General features: G+C 41.2%; 1 protein-coding gene across 2 annotated transcripts in view; it reads left to right on the top strand.

Annotated features, from left to right (window-relative positions):
- Positions 1-25608, top strand: part of LOC117463492 (tyrosine-protein kinase receptor TYRO3) — a 31697-nt gene that overhangs the window by 5292 nt on the left and 797 nt on the right. For both annotated transcript variants that reach the window (XM_034105746.2, XM_034105747.2), the window contains 9 exons: positions 9672-9867; positions 11063-11154; positions 11754-11888; positions 12801-12881; positions 12966-13058; positions 21375-21496; positions 22731-22840; positions 23290-23449; positions 24041-24177. In XM_034105746.2, coding sequence (XP_033961637.1) covers positions 9672-9867; positions 11063-11154; positions 11754-11888; positions 12801-12881; positions 12966-13058; positions 21375-21496; positions 22731-22840; positions 23290-23449; positions 24041-24177 — 1126 coding nt within the window. The remainder of the gene's footprint in view (positions 1-9671; positions 9868-11062; positions 11155-11753; positions 11889-12800; positions 12882-12965; positions 13059-21374; positions 21497-22730; positions 22841-23289; positions 23450-24040; positions 24178-25608) is intronic.

Genomic DNA, 25608 nt, shown 5'->3' with positions numbered 1-25608 from the left:
AGTTGCAGTAGTCTAGGCGTGAGATGACGAGAGCCTGGACCAGAACCTGCGTGGCTTTCTGGGTCAGCTGGGGACGCATCCTCCTGATGTTGAAGAGCGTGTATCTGCAGCAGCGGGTTGTAGCAGCGATGTTTGCAGTGAAGGACAGGTTGTTATCTAGGGTCACACCCAGATTCCTTGCAGTCTGAGTCGGGGAAACAACAGAGGGGCTGATGTTGATAGTCAGGTCAAGAGTGGGACAATATTTTCCCGGAAGGAAAAGCAGTTCAGTCTTGTCAAGGTTGAGCTTGAGGTGATGAGCAGACATCCACTGAGAGATGTCAGCTAAACAAGCAGAGATGCGTGCGACGATCTGGGTCTCTGAGCGGGGGAAAGGACAGAATTAATTGGGTGTGGTCAGCGTAGCAGTGGTATGAAAAACCATGTGGGCTAATGACAGATCCGAGCGAGTTTGTGTACAGGGAGAAGAGGAGGGGACCAAGAACAGAGCCCTGAGGGACCCCTGTAGTTAATTGACAAGGGTCGGACTCGGACCCTCTCCAAGTTACCCTGTAGGTACGGTCTTTGAGGTATGAGGTGAGGAGGGAAAGTGCAGAGCCTGAAACTCCAAGTTCTTGGAGAGTGCGAAGGAGGATCTGATGGTTCACCATGTTGAATGCAGCAGACAGGTCCAGAAGGATGATGACAGAGGAGAGGGAGGCTGCTTTAGCAGTGTGCAGTTCCTCAATGACAGCAAGGAGGACAACAGGAGAGTTGTTTAAAGACCGCACGTTCAAGTGTTTTAGACAGGAACGGGAGGAGAGAGACAGGCCTGTAGTTTATAACATCAGACGGGTTGAGAGTGGGTTTCTTTAGGAGAGGGTTTACTCTTGCCTCCTTGAGACTGTTTGGAAAGTGACCAGAAGTTAGAGAAGTGTTGATGAAATGGGTGAGAAATGGTAGAATATCAGGAGCGATAGTCTGAAGGAGGTTTGAAGGGATAGGGTCCAGAGGACAGGTGGTAGGACGGGCAGAGGTAATGAGGGTAAGAACCTCACTTGTGGCGCATTTCCACTACACGGCCTCGCTCGGCCTCGCTCGGTATGGCTAGGCCTCGTTAGTAGTGATGGGCATTTAGATTCCCTTCGGGGACACGAATCTTTTGATTCAGTTTATTTTAAAGATTCGTTCACTGATTCGTTCACTGATTCGTTCATCGGTTCGCTACGGTTCGGTACGACTTCTGATTATTTGCATGTTCGCGAACGATTCGTCTTTGTACTTAATTCGTTAAGTGAGTCTTCACTACTGCCGAAGTCCGTACAAGAAGTTTGCTGGCGTAACATTTATGATATTAAAACACATTTTACACCTCACCTTGTTGCCCCATGAATTATGCTCTGGGAATAGGCTACATATTATTTAAGAAATATAATTGGCCATTGTTAAATCTCTCATAAATGTGTGCCTGACTATACGATGTATTACAGCAGGCTAGCACGTTATACTTTCAAACCCATGCACGTACTATGTGGCCTAATTTAAATCCCAAAGCATTAAACTCCATTTGGCCGAGTTCAAAGTGAATAAAAAAAGATATCCTCTACATCGGTGACGATTTATTCATATTCTATTTACCCATCTATGTTTACTTTTAGACATTACATTACATTACATTGCATTTAGCTGACGCTTTTATCCAAAGCGACTTACAATAAGTACATTCGACCAGGAAGACACAACCTTGAAGAAAACAGAATCATATAAGTACAGCAGGTTTCATAGAGCCAAACATTTCAAGTGCTACTCAACTGGCTATAGATAAGCTAGCGGCTAAGCTAGTGGGACGCTACGGAGCCCAGCTATCCGCCCTCTGAAGCTTTTAGGGCCGACAGGGAGAGGAGAATGTCCCGCTAACGCTGTGTGTGTGTGTGTGTGTGTGTGTGTGTGTGTGTGTGTGTGTGTGTGTGTGTGTGTGTGTGTGTGTGTGTGTGTGTTTCACATTAGCAGGACGCTATGGAGCTCAGGTATCTGCCCTCTGAAGCTTTTAGGGCCGACAGGGGGAGGAGAATACAACGCTGTGTGTATTTATCGCTAAGCTAGCTGGACGCTACAGAGCCCGGTTATCCACCGTGGTAAATTTGGTTTTATATTGGACGTTGGATATTCGACACATTCGAAAAATCTATTTAACACTGGCTTCGATGGACGAATTTTTGTCAAACCAACTTCGATGTGTTAATACAAATATATATAACACAAAGCTTCTTTTATCAAAAAACCCACCTTTTGATTTTATACAATTTTTTTAATGTTAAAAAATGCTATAAATCTATTATGCGGCTTGACCTTTTCACCTACCCATGTCAAAACACATCTGATGAACTCAGCTAACTGCCCTACACTTAACACAAAGCTTTTTTTTTCAAAAAACCCACCTTTTGATTTTATACTATTTCTTTAATGTTAAAAAATGCTATAAATCTATTATGCAGCTTGACCTTTTCACCTACCCATGTCAAAACACATCTGATGAACAAAGAAAAGTACCCTCTGCATGAGAAAAAGCAAACACTCCGATTGTTAAAATGTTCCTCATCATCAAAATTGGTAACAGTTCTTTGTTTTTGTCTTTTTGACCATGTTGCAATATAGGACATAGACAGTGTTTTCAACTGTCAGTTAAAAAATATCCTCTTGCCTACTATTTCTGAAGTCCTTATATTGTATGGAAGCGATTTAGTAATATCCGGATTATTGTCGTCCTGGGGTGCCTTTCTGTTGGCATATCCTTGAAAATGCTTACATAATAATAAAAAAAAAGTAACTTTCATTACTATTGCCTGTGTCAACCTTTGGTTGATTTATGTGAAGATGTATATTTAGCAATTTTAAGTCATTTAAAGAATTCCACGTAGCCTAATCACCTTCAAAAATGTTAAGTTTTCAATATAAGGGCTGTCAAACTAAATCAAATCTGAAAATGTGCTCAAAGAGCCTGTATCAACACAATGCTACCTGTCAGGGGTACTTGGTCGAATGTTGCTACCTAGCGCTACTGAGCATGCGCACGCACTGAGCACCCCAAGCCCATGATCGAGTACTGAGGTTACCTACTGTAACCCAGCTTCTATGAGTAAATGGCGCAGCCCTCTAAGGCCATCGCTATTGGGTTATCCCTCTGCGCCCCCGCGCAGCACTGAAACACTTGTAGTCCACGCCCACCCGCTAGGCCTCGGGCCTCCTTCCGGTATAAGTAGGAAGGTGGCCCGGCAATCTGCTCCCATACAAAATAACTTTTCTTCAGCTATTCGTAGAGCCAATGGGGCCCAGCGCTTAGAGGGCTGTGCCATTACTCCTAGAAGCTTGGTTACAGTAGGTAACCTCAGTTCTATTTCGTATATGGCTTCGCCCTCTAAGGCTATCGCTATTGGGTTAAGGGCGAAGCATGATGTAGTCTGCGCTCCACTGGGTCCGCCCGGCACTAGAAGCACAGACACACCTGCTCAATAACACCCCCTGCCTGTTGTGCCATGCGTAATGGCGCATCACCGTCCCTGGAACATAGCAAAACATGCCTATCTTCCCGACGGGGTGAAGGCTGGGAACAATACATACCGGCCGCTGTGAGAAAGTAGAGGGTCCCACCTTGCCCAGCGATCAGAGAGGGGGAACAGCTGCTCTCTGCGTGTCAGACAGGTAGGAGAGCGCCCAGCTGGATCCCTGACGTCACTCACTCTGATCAGACACGACGTACAAAGTGTGTCAGAGGAAAAAGGAACATCCCTCCTATAAGAGGGAAACAGGGCCGCTCTCCGTGTGCCGAGAGGCAGGAGAGAGGCGCACAGCTGGCTCCCTGACGTCACTCACTCCGACAGGACACCCAGTACGGGGTGCGTCAGAGAGGAAAGGGAGACATCCCTCAAATAAAAATGAATACATGAACAGGGGGAAGACCAAGATGCAGCAGTGCACATATCTTCCACTGACATTCCTCCGTGCAAAGCCGTGGAGGAGGACATTCCTCTGGTGGAGTGCGCACTGATGTTCTCCGGGGGATCCACCCCAGAGGAGACATACGCCTGCGACACAGCCTCACACAGCCTCACACAGCCAGTGTGACAGCCGTTGTGCAGACAGAGGCTGCCCGATCGAGCGCTCTCTATAGTGCACAACCAGGCGCTGAGAACGGCGCCAGGCCGCCGTGCGCGCCACATAGCAGGACAGCGTGCGCCCAGGACAGAGGAGATGAGACGTGGCTTCTTCCTCCGACCTGTGTGGAGGATTAAGCAAATGAAGCCGCTGACGTCACTTCTTCTTCTTCTTCTTCTTCTTCTTCTTCTTCTTCTTCTTCTTCTTCTTCTTCTTCTTCTTCTTCTTCTTCTTCTTCTTCTTCTTCTTCTTCTTCTTCTGCTTTGGGCTTACTGGCAGGCCGCAAACCACTTCACGGCGTATACTGCCGCCCAAAGTCCCCGGCCGGAAGTCCCCGGAGTTGGGGACTGGCTTCAGTAGAAGCTGCTGGGAGTCCCAGCAGCTTCTACTGAAGCTTTCCGAGTAAATCGCCAGAACGCCGACACCTCCTCATCTCCACCGCTCCCATGTTTTATTTTGTGTTGCCATGAGTTAGTCTCTCTGCATTTATGCGCTGGGCTAATGCTAATGCTAATAATGCTAATGCGAGGATTATAAAATGGCGGCTTCACAAAACTTTTTGGGAGTTTTACGGGGCGTGGTTTGCAATCCGCCCAGCCAATCAGAAATAGGAACCTTTTTCTCCCACGAAAATCCCTGCTCTCTAGCAGGGACTGAAAAGGGGGTAAAAAGGTTCTCATGAACTCATTTTAGTACCGGCTCTTTTTGGTGTGAACGCGACAAAAGAGTTCTCATGAACTAAGTTCTCATGAACCTTTGTGGGAAAAGTACTGCGGTGTGAATGCGCCTTTTGTCAGTCTGACGCTCCAGGAAAGTGCTGCCTAAAATGGACACCAGTCCTGATTGTTGAGTTGTCAGAGCTGTGGGGCCACACCCCTTTAATTTGTTAACTCTCTGCAGCTGGTGGGCAGCAATAGGAACGATAGTTACGGCTGTAACTACGGTTCTATGAGTCCCGGATGACCAGGAGCGGGAGCGAGAACACTGTCGGCTGAGTTAGAGACGAATGCCAGATACAGCATAACCGGGAGCGGGTGCGGGAACACAGCCTTCACCAGCTACCTGCTTAACGGAAAAACAGGGCAGTTCCGCGTCTACCAGGAGCGGGGGCGAGAACACTGCCTTCACTGGTTGAGTTAGAGACGAACGCCAGATGCAGCGTAACCGGGAGCGGGTGCGGGAACACAGCCTTCACCAGCTACCTGCTGAACGGGAAGAGTAGAGTGGTGCTACTACTCGCCGAACAGAAAAAGGGATGTAGCTACATCCGCATTACCGGTAGAGGGAGCGGGAGCGAGAGCACTGCCTTCACCTAGCTGGGTAAAATAACAGTATACGCAAGACGTTAGCCGAGCGGCTGCTGCTAGCGATCAAGCAAGATCAAGTCAAATAACACACATGTTTAAGACCAGATAAGTAGCTTCTAAAGAAGAGAACAGCACAGAGCCGTAGTTACAGCAGTAACCATGGCCAGGGCTCACACGGCATATAACCGTAGTTACAGTAGTAACTATGGCCAGTACTTGCACGACTTGGAACCGTAGTTACAGTAGTAACTATGGCCAGTACTTACATGGCTTAGAACCGTAGTTACAGTAGTAACTATGGCCAGTACTTACACAGCATAGAGCCGTAGTTACGGTATTGACTATGGCCAGTACTTGCACTGCTTAGAACCTTAGTTACAGTAGTAACTGCGGCCGGTGCCTAAAAGTGTCAGCCAACGGCTGCCCACTAGACAATATAATATTGGGAGGATGAAATCCTCCTTAATGGCCATACATGCAGAGCACACAGCACACACAGTGAAGATTGTTCTCTGCATATCGTCCTAGTGCTAGGAGTCTAGTACTAGGAGCAGTAAATACAACGATATAGCGCTACTGCAACCATACCATGCATTTACCGGGAGCGGGAGCGAGATCACTGCCCTCACCGGCTGAGTTAAATAGTGAAGCTTAACCGTACATGCAAGGTGTTAGCCAAGCGGCTGCTGCTAACAATCAAGCAACCAGTCAGAACACAATGTTAAGACCAGATAATTAGCTTCTAAGAAAGAGAACAGCCCGCATAGAACCGTGCCTGGTTACAGTAGTAACCGCACATGCCACAAGATTTTCTCTGCATATCATCCTAGTGCTAGGAGTCTAGTACTAGGAGCAGTAATACAACGATCTAGCGCAACCTTTTTGACCAAAAGAGCCATTTTGCTCCTTTTTCCAAAAAATGTTTTTGTCTGGAGCCGCAAAACATATTTTATAGTTTTGTATTGTTATATCAGACAAAAACTAAAGTTTTTTTATAGCATTTATTACATGATATAAAACTGTTAACCTCTAATAAGAAACAAAGAACTCTTATAAGGAGAATTAAAAATAATACACAGGCCTACTTTAAAATAAATGAAACACAGCACTTGGGGAGTCCTCTGCACATTTGAAGGGAAAACAAATATTATTAAAATGGGCCCACTTTGAAATAAATAAAACATATAGCTGCACCCTAAAAAGAGTTAAAGGTAGGGTAGGTAAGAATGGAGAAACCAGCTAGTGCGCTAGAATTTGAAAATACACAACCGGAAAAAATATGCCTCTTCCTTCAGACTTCCTCACAGAGCCCCTCCTCCAACACACACGAACGCGCACATGACCAATGAGGGCATGAGATTAGTCTGTGCACAGATGGAAGGCTGACAGGCAGGTAGGCCATCCAGTTACTTTAGCCGAGCCGGCTCAGGTGATTGGTCGTGCTTTTTACAGCGCTACGGCTTCCAGAGATTAATTTTTGTATGTATTTATTGTCAAAGCATTTAATATATTCATTGCTATCGGGACGTTAAGAGCATTCCATGGAATATAACAAAAAGTGTTTTCTGAAATAAATTACATACCCCATTGAATTATGACTGACGATCGTCAGCTGTCTTCCTCTCCCGTGTTGTTCCTCGATACGTAAAGGCTGCATCAACTTTGACAACTTCTCTCCACATATCAAACATACCGGTAAACCAGCATCGTTTGCTGTGAAAGCAGATAACTCTGTCCACACAGAATTAAATCCTGTGTTCCTCCGGTACTTTTCTTTGATTTATCCATCGTTCGCTCATCGAGCCGGGGGTCAGGTTATTCACCTCCATGAAAAGGCGCGGGACCGGAGCAGGATGTGACGCATATTTTAGTTGACCTAATGAAAACCGTTTTGTTTTTTATTTATGTGTCACAGTATCACCTCAAAATACAAGATACGAAACATTTTCAACCGTGCAACAAAATATAAATAGTCCTACAAATACTTTTATTTTATTTCCTTCTTATTTTTGTCTAAGCTCAAGGGAGCCAGAGCAGAGGGCTTAAAGGGCCGAATGCGGCCCGTGGGCTGCGGGTTGCCGACCCCTCAGCGCTACTGCAATCAAACCCTATGCTACCGGGAGCGGGAGCACTGCCCTGAGTTAATAGTTAAGCTCAACAGCAAGGTGTTAGCCAAGCGGCTGCTGCTAACAATCAAGCGACCAAGTCAGAACACAAATGTTAAGACCAGATAATAGCTTCTAAGAAATAGAAAGTACTTACCTTACTCTCTGCATCTAAATGAAAAACGGGTTTAAAGTATGACACTCTGGGCTTTCCATAGTAAATTGAATGAGGGACGCAGCCAAAGCTGGGACTCAAATGCTAATGATAGCTCGGGCACAACGCCACAAGCAGAACTTTCAAAAGAGCATAAGGGCAACTTTATGGGAGAGGAAGCGGGAACACTGTCGTCACTAGAAAGTCTAAGCCACACAAAATAAGACGGCAATCAGGACAACTTGGCTGGGAGAGGGTGCGGGGACACAGCCATCACTAGCAACAAGCTGACACAAACCTGTCTGTCGAGGCTCTGCACAGCGCACAGCCGGCCACAGCTCCTGGAGGACGCGTTTAACGACCCGTAGCTCCGACTGTCAGTCGCGAAGCTGCACACGGCCAGCTGCTTGCAGAGAAATCCCTCAGATCAAACGTTCAAACCTGAACGCTGTAGGCTACAAAAATTTAGCCACGGTACCCTCGCGCAGCGAGAAGATGAAAGGAACAGATCCTCTGACGACACCGGCTGATATAGCCGGTGTCACGTGGGTCACAGGTGACTTTGTTGTTATTGGTACTCGAGCTGCGCATGCGCGCGATGGACATATCCAGTGCTAAAGCACCGCCTCTGGCGGGCAGTAGGGACGAAATAGAACTGGCTCACTTCACACTAGCTGGAGTCTCCATGCCTTTCTTAATGAACTTTTTAGTGACAATTTTTTCAATTACATTAACCCTAGGTAATAAAGTTATGAGGTTAACCCTGATACAGTCAATAAAGCCCTTAGTATTATACAAATGTTTAAATCAAAGTTAACCCTAAGAACCAGTTAGTTCAGTTTTAAGGTTTCTGTCAAAATAAGTTTCCCACATTTCTGCCTGAAAGTCAGATACTTTGGCTGTTTTGAGATTAAAAGCACAATTTTAATCAAACGAACTACAGAACATTTACACAGAGCACACTGAATCAGAGAAGACTAAAAACAAAATGGTACTTATCCCAGGTTCTAGAAGTCAGCAGTTGTATCCTATCTTAAATCGAGTTGCATACTATAAGATGTTTTATCTGTTGCTTTTTAACTGTGCTCAACGGTTAGCTAGAACTTTGAAATCAATAGAATCAGTTTAAAATGTTCTATTAACCTCTTGATCTAACTATAATTTAAACACAGATGTGTTCATTTTGAATTTATTTTTAACAAAAGGGTTCATTGTTGCCATTAACAAAGAAGGCAATTATTATTCTGGGAATATACAGTAAAACTTTTGGATTATGCTAAATGTAAACATTTAATTTAACTTTAGATAATAAATGGTACTGCAGTAAATGCAACTCTGTAACTGTAATTACTTTAACTATAGTAACAGGGTTGCAGATCAATGCTAATGCTAATGCTCGTTTTTACCTCAGGAATTGATGCTCGATGCAGAATATAAGGCTAATTTCAAGGCAAGAACAACATTATTAAACTAAAGAAAGTTAACTATGATTTGTATTTGTCTTATTCCGATAATATGAGTAACAGGGTTGAGTGGGTAAGAGTAGCACACTCGTTCTACAGTGAAAGGATCAGACAAATATGAAAATGAAAGGGAGAAGATGAATTGACATTGAAAATGTCCTCCTATTCTGGAATGACCCATGAATGACTTAGCTAGCTCGATGAAAGAAGGATATAACACATTCTGCCTCCGACACAAGAGAACTGAAACTATACGCAGTAACACTTTTGCTCAACACAATTAGAGGATGGGTTCGCTCACGATGGCTAAAGTTAGCTAATATTAGCATACTTTAGCTGGATGTTGTTGTCTTTTTAGCACTCTCTTGTTATACTTTGGGTTACTCTGGGTTCTGTACATGTGCACAGGCTAGCTTTGAATAACTACTGAACAAAAAGTGCATCATTGAAGTAAATAAAAGTCAAAAGTGCTGTTAATTTGAGCCACCTGAATCATTCTGTTCTGTTCCAGGGAAGGTTCCTCCTGTGGTGAGCACACAGACGCCGGGCTTAAACTTCTCAGAGCTGGCAGTAGTTCCAACAGCTTCTAAGTCCCAGAGTCGCACCTCCATGTGGATGACAATTGGTATTTTATTTGCCATCCTGCTGCTCATGGCTCTAATCCCCATTGTTGTGTGTGTCCTGCGCAGCAACTACACTAAACTCAGGTAATGGGACCGAACACGTCTTATTCTTTTGAGTACTACTTTAAAGTTATTTTTGATGAAGTGTGTGGTCATTGCTGAGTTGAGATGTTGAGAGTGTTGGAAGGGAAAGTAATCAAAATAACTACAGAATATGAGGTGTCATATGAAATGACAAAGCTTTATAATAGGCCATAGATAAGTTTCTTAGTGCCTTCATTGTGAGATACTTTCGCACATGAGGAGATCAATGTGAGGAAAGATTTATGTGTAAAATTACAAAGGTAATAGGTGAAATTGTTCCATATTAAAACTTTACTTTCAGCTCAAAAACGTACTTTGTCAATAAGATGGTGGATAGTTTTGCACAAAAAGAACCCACTAGTGATAAAAACGAGACTGCTCAAACGGTAAGGATTAGGTTAATGTTATTCAAGCAGTTTAAATTGCATTTAGAGTTGACTTTGACTCGGTTACAGCTAGAGCTACAATACAGGCTGATGACTTGGCCTGTAAAATGTATCATGAAAAAGAAAGAACAAAATCCCCAAAAGGTAGACCAAATATATATTTTTATAAATCCCATGTAACATATTAATAAGAAAGCATTCTGAAAGTTTATTAAAGTAATCTCAGCCAGTATACAACACATCTAAGATGATGAACTTTGAACTTTCCCATCAGGCATGTATCAAATATCAAAATGATCTCCAAGAAGTATTTTAACTACACACCAGTCAGTGGTTTAATGTGCATTCATCTTGAACATGTGTATGAAAGCTGACCATCGTCAGTTTTTGCAATAACTGTCAGTGTGCACCAGAGGGAGCTCCACTCACTGAGGACTGCTCAGCAGCATGCTGGGGAGACATGGAAGGGCTTAAAAAGCTACTTTGCTGTCAAGGACAAAATACAACCAAAGTTACACGATGAGAGGCTTTTGTTTAGTAAGCATTCTGGCTTGGTGGACCTTGGATTAGAAAATATATCTAAAAAGGTACTGTGGCAAATTACTACCTAATTCAAGTATATTATAATATTGTCTGAAAATCTCAATTTATTCTAGTAATACTCAAATGAATATATCAACGTTGTTTTACTACTAATGAGATAAAATTAGTAGTTAGGATGCCCGTTTTTCTTAGCAAGGAGTTATGATGACTAAACTGTCAAGAAAAATGTATTGACAATTTAAAAGAAAGTTCTAATGTTGCTGCAGGTCCGACCAGGATGTGGAGCTTCTGCCAATGAACGCTGGAGTTTCCTACAGACTTCAGCAGGAGGAGGAAGCTGAACCTCAGCCGGCCAGCAGTGAGTGTCATGTTCAAATGTTATGTTTATTACATGAAGGGTATCGCACAATACTTAGGACACAACTCTAATCCCAAACAAATAGCATTCCAATAACCATCCACACAAAGGACAAAGCATGAGTAAACATATATATAATGTTGTTTGTGCTGCCGACACATGTTCTTTATCCCATAAAATGTTCTATTTTTTTGTATGGATAAACTTGATAGCCCGGCACAGCATTATCATTAGCAAACACAAAATTAGTCATTACACAAACACGGTAAAATAACAAATGTACAGAATTCCTTCACAACATTTAGCCTATTTTAGATGTCAATTATTTCAAGTATATGTATATGGGTGTGTATAAGGTCTTGTAGCCCCCCCAATGTAAACAACCCACTTCGTTTATGAATTAACGCTAATGACTAAAGTCTGAACTTTTACTAACTGTAATTCATTTAATTCATTATGTCAAATTGTACACATGTGAACTTAGGCAAAGAATTTCCTTTATGCTGGTATTTGATAAAAATACAGTCTCTTCCTGTTTTAAGAGATTTCAGATTTCAATGTGCAGTTACTTTGAGTTTACTCCTTTGTGTTCCCTTTAGTTTCAGTGGTGGGGGTGGTCCAGATGGTGGGGGTGGTCCAGATGTTGGAGGCGCTCGGCGGCAGCATGCTGGACAGTCTGAAGGAAGTCCTGGTGGAGAGGGAAACACTCACCCTGGGGAAGGAGCTCGGCAAAGGTCGGTTCATGATGACTCAGCAACAATTATGGAGACTTTGAATGCAGGGCCACCATTTGCAAACTGGAAACAGGGTGAATAATACTGTGGATGTCTCGAACACTTCCTACAGTTCAGTGTTAAAGCAGCCTAGCTCACTTTCACACAGGAGAGCAGAGTCCCACATCCAGCAGTGAGTTCTTCCTAAAAAACAAAACCTTAACCTCCATCTTTTTCCAAAATGTTAGAAAAGGGTTTTAGTTTTAGTATGATTGTTTCCTACCCTGCAGCATAGATAATGTAAGTGTTGAAAGGCTGCAATGAAAATAAGTTTAGTGTAATAAATAAATCGACCCACTATCATTTTCAGGGTTCAGTAGGCCAAGTAAAATAAGATTGATTCTGATTTTAAGATCATGGTGATGTGGTGATGGTATATTCATATATACATATATGAAATACATAAACCATTAATCATCACCACATTTTATTAAACGTTGCTTTTTATTGCTAAGCATATTGTCATTATGTCCACTACTTTAAGTTGTAGTGTAAAACCTTGGTTATGTACTGTGGAAAGTTCATTAAAATGATTTTTGATAGTAAAGATAAATGTTGCAGATAGAGTCTAATCTGACTCTACAGATTAAACACTGATTTCAATTCACGGTAGAAGAGAAGTCAGAACATTACCAAAGTCATGAAGATACATAATCTAGCAACCCCAAAAGTTTTCCTAATCCATTTAGTAGATGTAGAAGTATTTCAGTGAAGGACTGAACACTTTGACCTTCTAATTGCACTAGAAGTGAAGCGATGTTATGGTGATCCATCCAAATGCTGTCAAATCTTCCGTTTTGAAAAAAGAAAAGAAGTATTTTACTTGGGAATAAAACTGTGTGTTAAAATCATGACTTCCTGTGTGTTCTCCAGGAGAGTATGGATCAGTCTATGAAGGGGTCTTCTCACCAGAGGAAGGAGGGGACATGAAGGTGGCTGTGAAGACCATGAGAGGTGGGGACTGAAATTAACCCTTTATCTAAACTCAATTGTACTTCTACTTATTTTGTGTTTTTATTCTCTGTCCTACAAATCCAGTTGGAATCCACAGCCAGGAAGACTTGTATGACTTTCTGAGAGAGGCAGAGATCATGAAGACCTTTGATCACGAGAATGTGGTCAGACTCCTGGGTAAGAAACCACCTAATGTTTCCTATCGGACTGTGATACTGTGTTTCTTCAGAAATGATTAGGACACATCAGTAGTAGTAATGATACTGTTCCAATCACATTAGTATGCATGAAAAAGTGACAGATGGACACGCCCCCAATTATGCAAATGAGCTAAGCCCCGCCTCCCATTGTGAGATCCTTTGATGTGATTGGGTACAATTATGTTAATGAGCTAAGTCCCGCCTCCCATTGTTCGAGATCCTTTTGATGTGTGTTATAACAGGTAGGTGTGAAATGCCCTCCTGTGTAGTGCCTTTGTTGTTTAGTTCTTTGATGTATTGATTAAGATAGTCTCTTTGAAGTTATGTTGTCTGGCCCCTGTCCCCTCACACCCCTTTGTAGTCTAGTCCTTTGATGTGTGTTATAACAGGTAGGTGTGAAAAGCCCCCCTGTGTAGTGCCTTTTGTTGTCTAATTATTTGATGTGTTGATTAAGGCAGACTGTTTGAAGTTATGTTGTCTGACCCCTGCCCCTCAGAGCCCTTTGTTGTCTAATCTAATTAGCCTTTGATGTTTGCCCTTTGATGTGAGGTGTTATAACAGGCAGGTGTGATTTCACACTGGTAAAAGCCTTTGATGTTAATCTAGGTGTCTCTTTGAAGTTATGCGTGAGACTGTCTACACGCCCCCTCCCAGCCTCCCCCCTTTTCTCCACCCCTTCCTTATGGCTATGACGCCAGCAGATAGTGGGGGTGGAATTAGATGAAGATAGAAATACACTCAAACTAAATTAAAAAAGACAGTCATTTCCACTTACCAAGTCACCTTTCAAAAAAGAAAAATGGCAAGAGACGCCTCGAATGGGGTTTAATCAGCCTGTGACAACTTACCGCCACCCGTCCGGAGCGCCAGTCAAGAAACGAATGCAGCAGCAGTGCGGGGTTCAGACGCCTACAGCCGAAAGATCTGTGCACAAACTTATCTTGTGCCCTCTTTTGGTCATGTGAGCGCTTAATGGTAGTTTGTGATTTTGAGGCTATGTCAGTGAAACAAGGCTGTTATGAAACATTTGAAAGATTTATGCTTAACTCTCTCAAAAAGTTACTGAAATATACACTTTTCTTTTTAAAAGCTGACCACTACCATGAAAGTACTCTGTTTTATTAGATTCCGTAAAGCATCTGACTCTTAATGGCAGTTTGTGACTTTAGAGGCTATGTCAGTGAAACAAGGCTGTTTTGAACATTTGACAGATTTATGATTAATTCTCTCAGAAAGTTACTGAAAGATACACTATTGTGTATAAAAGCTGACCACTACCATGAAGTACTTTGTTTTAGTAGATTTCGTCAAGCATATACACTTTTGTGTATAAAATCTGAAAAGTAGATAATGAAGTAGACTTTGTGTCCGTAGATTTCGTTAAGTTTCTGACTCTTAATGGCAGTTTGTGATTTTGAGGCTATGTCAGTGAAACAAGGCTGTTTTGAAACATTTGACAGATTTATGCTTAAATTCTCTGAGAAAGTTACTGAAAGATACACGTTTGTGTATAAAAGCTGAAAAGTAGATAATGAAGTAGACTTTGTGTCCGTAGATTTCGTTAAGAATCTGACTCTTAATGGCAGTTTGTGATTTTGAGGCTATTTCAGTGAAACAAGGCTGTTTTGAACATTTGACAGATTTATGCTTAAATTCTCTGAGAAAGTTACTGAAAGATACACTTTTGTGTTTAAAAAGCTTAAAAGTAGATAATGAAGTAGACTTTGTGTCCGTAGATTTCGTTAAGATTCTGACTCTTAATGGCAGTTTGTGATTTTAGAGGCTATGTCAGTGAAACAAGGCTGTTTTGAACATTTGACAGATTTATGCTTAAATTCTCTGAGAAAGTTACTGAAAGATACACTATTGTGTATAAAAGCTGACCACTACCATGAAGTACTTTGTATTAGTAGATTTCGTCTAGCATCTGACTCTTAATGGCAATTTGTGATTTTGAGGCTATTTCTGTGAAACAAGGCTGTTTTGAACATTTCAATCAATCAATCAATCAATCAATCAATCAATGTTTATTTATATAGCCCAATATCACAAATGTTACATTTGTCTCAGTGGTCTTCACAGTGTGTACAGAATATCAGTATGACAATACGACACCCTCTGTCCTTAGACCCTCACACCGTACAAGGAAAAACTTCCGAAGAAAACCCACAGTTTAAAGGGAAAAATGGGAGAACCCTCAGGGAGAGCAACAGAGGAGGGATCCCTCTCCCAGGACGGACAGACATTTGACAGATGTATGCTTAATTCTCTCAAAAAGTTACCGAAAAGATACACTTTTGTGTTTAAAAGCTGACCACTACCATGAAAGTACTCTGTTTTATTAGATTCCGTTAGGATTCTGACTCTTAATGGCAGTTTGTGATTTTAGAGGCTATGTCAGTGAAACAAGGCTGTTTTGAACATTTGACAGATTTATGCTTAAATTCTCTGAGAAAGTTACTGAAAGATACACTATTGTGTATAAAAGCTGACCACTACCATGAAGTACTTTGTTTTAGTAGATTTCGTCAAGCATATACACTTTTGTATTCAAAAGCTGAAAAGTAGATAATGAAGTACTTTGTGTCCGTAGATTTCGTTAAGATTCTGACTCTTAATGGCAGTTTGTGATTTTGAGGCTATGTCAGTGAAACAAGGCTGTTTTGAAACATTTGACAGATTTATGCTTAAATTCTCTGAGAAAGTTACTGAAAGATACACGTTTGTGTATAAAAGCTGAAAAGTAGATAATGAAGTAGACTTTGTGTCCGTAGATTTCGTTAAGATTCTGACTCTTAATGGCAGTTTGTGATTTTGAGGCTATTTCAGTGAAAACAAGGCTGTTTTGAAACATTTGAAATATTTATGCTTAACTCTCTCAAAAAGTTACTGAAAGATACACTTTTCTTTTTAAAAGCTCACCACTACCATGAAGTACTCTGTTTTATTAGATTCCGTAAAACATCTGACTCTTAAGGGCAGTTTGTGATTTTAAGACTTTTTACAGACACTCGGCAGATTTATGTGTAAAGATTTCGTTAAGAATCTGACTCTTAACACACCATCCCCCCGAGAGCCAAACATACTCAGCCCCTTTTTAACGCCCTCCCCCTGCAGCAGCTCAGGTGTGAATCCCCCATACAGAATGTCAGTCACTGTGTACAACTTTTTAGTGACACTCTGCAGATTTGTGTGTAATTCTCTCACAAAGGAACTGTAAGATACACTTTTTATGTATGCAAAACCTTAGACATTTCTGAAAATAAAATACTTTATCTGAATACATTTTCTTTAAAAGCACTTTTTTGAAATTATTTATTTATTATTTCATTGGAGCAATCCAGTTTTGTTGACATCAATGCTTTATTCTCTTTTCTTGTGTTACTAAGATACTTTTAGTTACACTTTAATGGATGCAAACCTTTTTAACCGGGTAAAATATTCATTAATTTGTAAGGAATTCGTTTTCTTTATGTCTCTCTAAAAGGCAAGTTTGTGATTTTAATACTGTTTCGATGAAACACAGCAGTCTTGATAACTTTACATGACTAACATTACTTTTCTAAATATATGTTTTTTAGAGGCGTTACTTTGATTTCTTTCATGTTATTTTAAACACAACATTACTTTTTTCATATTTTTTCAACATACTGTGATATTTAGTTTTTTTGTCTTTCCTTCCTTTTTCCATTATATTTTTGGAAAAACTACATAGTGATTTCTAGCAAAATACAACATGCAACTAATACATTATACAATATTTTCAACACAATATACTTGTACCTTTTTAAAAAAAAAATGTATAGGGCTTCAAGATATTTTGCATGTCATGCATAAACACGGTGTCATCTTTCTTGAAACTGACGTGCTGTCCGTTTTACAAACAAGTTATGTTTTCTGCTTCTTCATCCTCTGAATTTTCCTCCCCCGTCCCTCTTCCTTCGCCCCTCACAGAGAGTGTCTTAATCAACATATAGATTAACATCCCATGCTTATCTCAAATCCTCACACCAAAGGCCAACTCCAAACGTGTGTGTGTGTGTGTGTGTGTGTGTGTGTGTGTGTGTGTGTGTGTGTGTGTGTGTGTGTGTGTGTGTGTGTGTGTTGTTCTTAAAGGTAGGGGTAGGTCATTTTGGAGAAACCATCTCGAGTGAGCTAGAATTTGAAAGTACACAACTGGGGGGAAATCTGCCACTTCCTCACAGAGCCCCTCCTCCAGCACACATGAACGCGCGCACATAACCAAAAGAGGGCACGAGATAAGTTTGTGCACAGATCTTTCGGCTGTAGGCGTCTGAACCCCGCACTGCTGCTGCATTCGTTTCTTGACTGGCGCTCCGGACGGGTGACGGTAAGTTGTCACAGGCTAATTAAACCCCATTCGAGGCGTCTCTTGCCATTTTTCTTTTTTGAAAGGTGACTTGGTAAGTGGAAATGACTGTCTTTTTTAATTTAGTTTGAGTATATTTCTATCTTCATCTAATTCCACCCCCACTATCTGCTGGCGTCATAGCCATAAGGAAGGGGTGGAGAAAAGGAGGGAGGCTGGGAGGGGGCAGGTAGACAGTCTCACGCATAACTTCAAAGAGACACCTAGATTAACATCAAAGGCTTTCACCAGTGTGAAATCACACTTGCCTGTTATAACACCTCACATCAAAGGGCAAACATCAAAGGCTAATTAGATTAGACAACAAAGGGCTCTGAGGGGCAGGGACCAGACAACATAACTTCAAAGAGACTATCTTAATCAATACATAAAAGAACTAAACAACAAAGGCACTACACAGGGGGGCATTTCACACCTACCTGTTATAACACACATCAAAACGATCTCGAACAATGGGAGGCGGGACTTAGCTCATTAACATAATTTTACCCAATCACATCAAAGGATCTCGCAATGGGAGACGGGACTTAGCTCATTTGCATAATTGGGGGCGTGTACACCTGTCATTTTTTCATGCATACTAATGTGATTGAAACAGTATCATTACTACTACTCACATCCACTTCCTCTCCCGTCCCACAAACCATTGCAAGCTGGTTGTTGGTATTTGCACTGAAAGGCAGGTTCATTTTCACTCTGTTGGCCGTGTTCATACACAGTTCTGAATCAGAATCAGGATATCTTTAATGTCATCAAACATAGGTGCATAACATTATTTTGTTGGCATCCCTCACTGCAGTAATGGAAATAGTCACAAATAAATAAAAGCAGTGATAAAAGCAGAGGTAGCAGCAATGACAGTGCACTGCAATGAGACGGCACTTTTTTTAAATTAAACGTCAATGTACAGTTACACATTTCACAGACTGTAACATTTAAATATACAAAGCTACAACAGTTTTAATATAACTGTGTTCATAAAAAAAATGCTTAAAGTAACTAACGTCACATAGTTCTGTTCTGCCATTTAACTTAGGTTAAAAACATGTTATCGATATTTAGTTTCTCTCTTGCACTGCGTTTGATGTTGACAAGTATTGAAATAATTTTCTTTATGGTTTATATTTAGGCCAACTTAAATCATCTTTATTTGAAATACATTTATTTTTTAATGCAGTTGATGGAAACCTGAATAAAAAAATATATACACTTTGCTTTTGATTAATGTATTAAGCTTAAACAGCATTTGTAAACTATTGCTGTTGCTACATCTTAGATATTAAATATCTTGGTCTCTTCTTTGCTAAGGTGACATTGTTACATACACTTAAAGGTGGGGTAGGTCACTTTGGAGAAACCGGCTCGAGGGCGCTAGAATTTGAAAATACACAGCCGAAAATAATCTGCAACTTCCTTACAGAGCCCACTTTTAAGTAAAACACACGCACACAATTCTTTATTATTCCGCTGGGTTATTTTGCACTGCTTCTTCTCCCACATTGAACATCGCAGAAACTCCGTTCAAACATCAAAACGTTCAGCTCGGTCGGGAATCGATGGCTATTACTTTTATCATTCATAACTTTCATAATTCCAGAGATACATCCCATAATTCATCATATTTTTAACATGGAAGTCAATGGAGAAATTCTTCAGACTTCAACAATCTTCATGCAACTTCAACTGCTAACTGTTCATTCATACTTTCACTCAGAAACCTCATTCCAACTTTAAAATGTCACACATCTTTCTGACATTATTCCTGTAACACAACTTTTAAATACGATTATTTCTTTTACAGATATGTAAACAAATATATATGTATATACAGAAAAAATATACTTTTCTGTATATCAACAAAAAGTGTATCTCGAGCCAGTTTCTCAAACTTACCTACCCCACCTTTAACAAACCTGTTACAAATGTGTTGCTCAACACATTTGAGCCTTTGCCACATTTATTTGATCACCATGGAAACCTTTGATCTCTGGACACCTCGTTAGCTCAAATATAAACACCTGTGTAATGGAACACGATGATGTCATAACTCCAACTGACATGCTCAGAGCAGCAGACTTCAGATAATGGTTAATGGTCCTGCCCTCAACAGCTCTACGTCAAATCTGAGATCTCACCATAGGCTGTTGCCATGGAAACGCATCCCTCGCCATAAAACACGATGTCGCTGTAGCTCCAATGGACACGGTCCGGTCGTCCCACAATCTTCACCTGTATATCACCGGTCCATGCCTCAACAGCTCTACGTCAAATCTGACATCTCACCATATGCCGTTTCCATGGAAACGCATCCCTCGCCATAAAAGACGATGTCGCTATAACTCCTATGAAAATGTTCAAAAAGTGCTCAAACTTCACATGTGTTAACAGTCCAGCTGTGAAGACATCTACGGGACAGTTTTGAGATTTTTTCAAATGCCATTGCCATGGCAACACAATGCTTGCCATGAAACACGGTTTTCTCATAACTTCAGTGAAAATGCTCCAAACGGCCCAAAACTTCACAGGTTTGGTAACGATGCAGCCATCAACGCATCTAAGCGTATTATGGGACGTCCCCAGCTGACCCAGAAAGCCACGCAGGTTCTGGTCCAGGCTCTCGTCACCTCACGCCAAGACTACTGCAACTCCCTCCTGGCTGGGCTACGTGCATGTGCCATCCGACCTCTGCAGCTCATCCAGAATGCAGCGGCTCGTCTGGTCTTCAACCTTCCTAAATGTTCCCACACCACTCCGCTCCTCCGCTCCCTTCACTGGCTTCCGGTAACTGCTAGAATCCACTTCAAGACACTGGTACTTGCTTACCATGCTGCGAATGGATCTGGCCCTTCCTACATCCAGGACATGGTTAAACTGTACACCCCAGCGCGTGCACTACGCTCTGCATCAGCCAAACGACTCGCTGCACCCTCGCTGCGAGGGGGACCCAAGTTCCCATCAGCAAAAACACGTGGGTTTGCTATCCTGGCTCCAAAATGGTGGAATGAGCTCCCCATTGACATCAGGACAGCAGATAGCTTACACACCTTCCGGCGCAGACTGAAAACTCATCTCTTTCGACTCCACCTCGAGCAATATAATTACTAACAAAGAACTGCTAACAGAGCACTTATATACTAATAAAGGACTGGCTTATCTATAGCCAGTTGAGTAGCACTTGAAATGTTTGGCTCTATGAAACCTGATGTACTTATATGATTCTGTTTTTTTCAAGGTTGTGTCTTCCTGGTCGAATGTACTTATTGTAAGTCGCTTTGGATAAAAGCGTCAGCTAAATGCAATGTAATGTAATGTAATGTAATGTAATGTAATGTCATCAAATGCCGTTGGCATGGCGACAGATAATTCACCATCAAGTTAGTTCAAAAGTTTGCAGTTCAAATATTCTGCTGCTTTTCCAAGCCTTTTTACTTTCTGTTCTTCTCTCATCACACATTCAAGTCCCCAGTGTTCATGTATCATTTCAATCTAAATTCTTCACTTTCTTTTTACACATTACATTTCAGCATAGCAGTTTAGCGTCAGCTTTTCAGCATAAAGCATTCCTACTAGCAATCTCTTCAGGAATTGCATTCTCTAGTTGTTATTGATATTGTTTGTATTTGCATTGCATTTGATATTGAGGTAATCACAGAGTTACCAGTTTATATTACTTTTATATTTTGATACTCAGATTATGTTACTGACTACATTTTTTATATGTAACTAGTTGTTGTAACAGATTACATTTTCAAAGTAGCCCTCCCAACCCTGGTAAAGGTTCATCTATTGTACCAAGAGACAGTTTTTTTTTCTCTCCTCTGCAGCAGTAGCGACCTTGTGAAATATGTGTGTGTGATTGTGTGCGTGTGTGTGATTGTGTGTATGTGTGTGTGTTTCATGCAGGGGTGACTCTACAGAGAGAGCAGGACTCTCCTCTGCCGGTGCCCCTGGTCATCCTGCCGTACATGAAACATGGAGACATGCGCCGCTTCCTCATCGCTACACGATACGGAGACATTCCTATGGTGAGGCTGGCAGCTCATGTATGCACATCAAGGAGAAAATTGCAACACCAGCACTTGCGAAAATATACAGTATTTTTGTAGAGTTTGCCATCCTTTAAATTGGTTTCATATACAATAACATTGTAATTAAGTAATTGCCGAAATACAACATGTTAACATTGGTTCTTACTTGTTCATAACACACACCAATAGTTAAACTCTGAGACTAGAAAAAGGGTTCAATGAGACATCACTCATTCTTTCAAATTACGTTTTACAGTGACATGTCACTAAGACAAAAAGAAAATATTCCTGCAATATTTTTATTTTGTCATTGGAAACTATGACAAAATAATGTTGCAGACTTTTTTCAGGGAGAATAACAATATTATAACTCAATAAAAATAAGCCTTTGACAAAGAAAACACTTTGATTAAACCCATATAAATTAAGCAATACAAGGGAAGACACTCAAATGGACATATAAGCATTATAAAAATAAAATATTTAAAAGCTTAATTAGTCTGCAAACTCACTGGACTGTACAGTACATTTACTCAAGTACAGTACTTACAGTATGTACAATTTTGAGAGACTTGTACTTTACTTGAGTATTTCAAATGTTTTGTTTTTCTACTCCACTACAGTTCAGAAGTACATGGTGTACTTCTACTCCGCTACATGTATTTAATACCTCTAGTTACTTCACAGATGTGGATGAATGATGTGAAATCTAATCAAGTGTTGAATCAGACTGTAGTTCCACCTGGAGTAAATCCACCAGCTACCCTGCAGTCTACAAAGTACTTCAAACTAGCTGCACCTTCACCAGCTTTAAGAACACTTTCATGATCAATCATTATAAAACACATATATATATTATTCTGAAATGGACCAATCTGCACAACGACTACTTTTACTGTCGCTACTTTCACTATATTTTGATGAGAATACTTTTCTACTTTTACTTAAGGAACATTTGCAGGATGCAGGACTTTCACTGTAACAGAGTATTCCTACACTCTGGTACTTCTCCTTTTACTCAAGTACAAGACCTGAGTACTTCTACTTTTACTCAAGTACAGATCTGAGTACTTCTACTTTCACTCAAGTACAAGACCTGAGTACTTCTACTTTTACTCAAGTACAGATCTGAGTACTTCGGCCACCTCCGCCCACACCCCAACATAAACATGTTTACATCTGCACATGTGTCTGTTCAGAAATGTTAAAAACAACCCCCCCCCCCCCTCAGTTTGTGCCCCACCAGAGTCTGCTGCGCTTCATGGTGGACATCGCGGGGGGGATGCAGTATCTGAGCTCTCAGGGCTTCCTGCACAGAGACCTGGCTGCACGCAACTGCATGTGAGTCCATCAGAGGGAGACATTGAGGGGGGGGGGGGGGGGGGGGGGGGCAAATGAATGACTCCTTGTTCACATATGACTGTGACTCTGTCCTTTAGCCATTGGTATTCAACCATGGCTTGTGTCTCGGGAGGAAGCTGATCAAAATATCACGAAAGTAGACTGAGGCTTTAGAGGAGAAAGTGTATTAGCACAAATAAAAAAAACTGTTTATCAGAACTGTATTTGATGTTATTTTATCCTATACTCCAGAAAGCATTGTTCAGAAGAGGATTAGGACCATATGAAAATATTTTTTTGGGATGGGCCCAAAAGTAAAAATAAATAAATGGAGTTCTGAAATTCAGAACTTCCGAATTTTAAGTATTTTTCCTGAAATGTCCCCCACATTTTTTTTACTGGCACTAATCCTCTTCCTGCCTAACCTAAAGCATGTTTTGTATCCATAGGCTGGGCGATGACCTGCGGGTGTGTGTGGCTGACTTCGGCCTGTCCAAAAAAATGTACAGCAACAATTATTACCGCCAAAAAGTGGCGATCCGTGTGCCAATCAAGTGGATGGCGATGGAGAGCCTGGCTGAGTCCCTGTATACCACCAAGAGTGACGTGGTGAGTTCAGGCCTCACGGGACATCGCTTCATTAGACACATGATTAACAGCTGTGAAAGAAAGATAAAAGATTCGATTAGATATTGATCCCAATTTGTAATTTATTTTTAAGAGAAGACATGGCACAGAAGTAAATCAAATGAAAAACAATAAAGATATACATATTAGAAGTAGAATATAAACAAAATAAGCAAAACAGTGAATATATACGTATCAATAATGAAGGATAAATATGTATAGAGTATATATAATGAATATACAATATAAATGTACCAATATAATTGAGGGCAGTGTACATTATGCTTGTCCAGCCTGTCAATCTCACAAAATGGAAATATTGAATACATTTACATTTAAGTTAGCAGAATAATTACAATTTGAAGGTAAATCCTCAAGGGACCACCTTAAAACGATATATACAAATGAGTGAATTAGTGATTTGAGAAGGGAACAACGGATTAGGATCAAAGAGCAACTCAAGAACGCTATGGAGCAGTGAGTTGCTGTGAGAAAGTAGAGACTGGACTCTCATTCCTGGAATGTGATCTTTTCTCAATGTCTTACCTGTATTTGTCGTCCCTACCCTCTCAGTGGTCCTTCGGGGTGACCATGTGGGAGATTGTGTCCCGGGGAAGGACTCCCTATCCTGGAGTGAGCAACCACGAGCTGCTGGAGCTGCTGCTGTCCGGACACAGGCTCAAACCCCCCCAGGACTGTGACCACAAACTGTGAGTTCCTCGCCGGTTCAGCTTCAGGCTATTTGTTGGTACCCGTAGTTAGATTTGGGTTGCAGATAAAAAGACAAGGGATTTACCCTGACACACATTCTGAAAACAACACATACAACAGACACATCTCTAATAAAAGTACACCCTGCTCCGTCACAACTCAAAACATTTAAAAAACTCTAGTAAAACTACTGTATGGGCATTTGTAGTTGATAAATAGGTATCTGTGTGACACTGCTACTACTTATTCCTCTGTGCGATAGCTGCTGGAATAAAGGTGTTTTTATACCGCTTTGTACTACACTTTGGACAACTAACCTCCTAAAGGAGGAAGCTTAAACTCTGAGTGCAGAGGTGGGGGGGAGTCATCATTCATTTAGAGCTGGATAACCACTGTGACTGTCACTCCAGGTTCAGCTGGTTCTCACCAGTCAGTCTGCTGGACCACTTTATGATCTGAGTGTCGGCTCTTTAAAGGCAGGTTACCAAAGCATGACATTAAAGATAAGAACAGAATTGACTCAATAAAAGCAAGATAAACATGATCATCATGGTTTTGTCAATGTTAAAATAGGACAGTTTCCTAAGACAATACAAAAGCAGGTGACACCTTTTGCACACAGCTTCACAATTTGATTCAGAGCTCAATTTTTTGTCAATAATTGTCCTGAGATATTTGTATGATTGCACAAATTCCACTTTCTGATTTACGATGGATAGACTTCATGTAGGTGGGGGATGTCAATGAACATGTTCAGTTGTAGATAGGACTCCTCACACCACCTGACAAAGTGGTCGATGACAGGGCCGTGGCTGGTCTCATTATCCTGGAGCCTACTAACAATGATATCATCTGCATACTCTAAATCAGGCATGGGCAAACTAAGGCCCGCGGGCCATATACGGCCCGTTGGGCTTTTTAATCCGGCCCGCCGAATATTGGTACAAAATTGTCCAAATTATAGTAAAGTCGCATTCATTTTGTATGTGTGTGTAACTTGTAACCCAGTGTGTTAAGAGATTCTGAAAGTTTCAGAAAAAAAGATGTTCTCTCTTTTATTCCTGATCCATTTCTATAAAAACCTGTCAGAAAATGAGCTGATCAGATTTTGGCCACTTTGTGATGTCACAATGTTTTTTTGGGTTGTGCAATCATTAGCCAATAACCAACCAAGGTAACCCCCCCCCCCCCCACACACCTTATCACCTGAATCTCCTCCTAGAGCACCATTGTGTTTTTTCAAACCAATCACTTCTCAGAGGGGCGTGGCCAGCAGCAGCTCATTAGCATTTAAAGCTACAGATACAGAGTCAGCACTTTTGGAACATGGCTGAAACAGAGGGGATTATGGGATGCTGCAATGATCTGTCTGTTATTACAGCCAAACACTTCAGAGACATGTTCTGTATATATCTGAGACCTATAATATA

This window comes from Pseudochaenichthys georgianus, chromosome 18 (assembly GCF_902827115.2).
Source record: "Pseudochaenichthys georgianus chromosome 18, fPseGeo1.2, whole genome shotgun sequence".
In the NCBI taxonomy this organism is placed as follows: Eukaryota; Metazoa; Chordata; class Actinopteri; order Perciformes; family Channichthyidae; genus Pseudochaenichthys; species Pseudochaenichthys georgianus.
The sequence above is the reverse complement of the archived record's forward strand: the minus strand, read 5'-3'. Positions and strand labels throughout refer to the sequence as shown.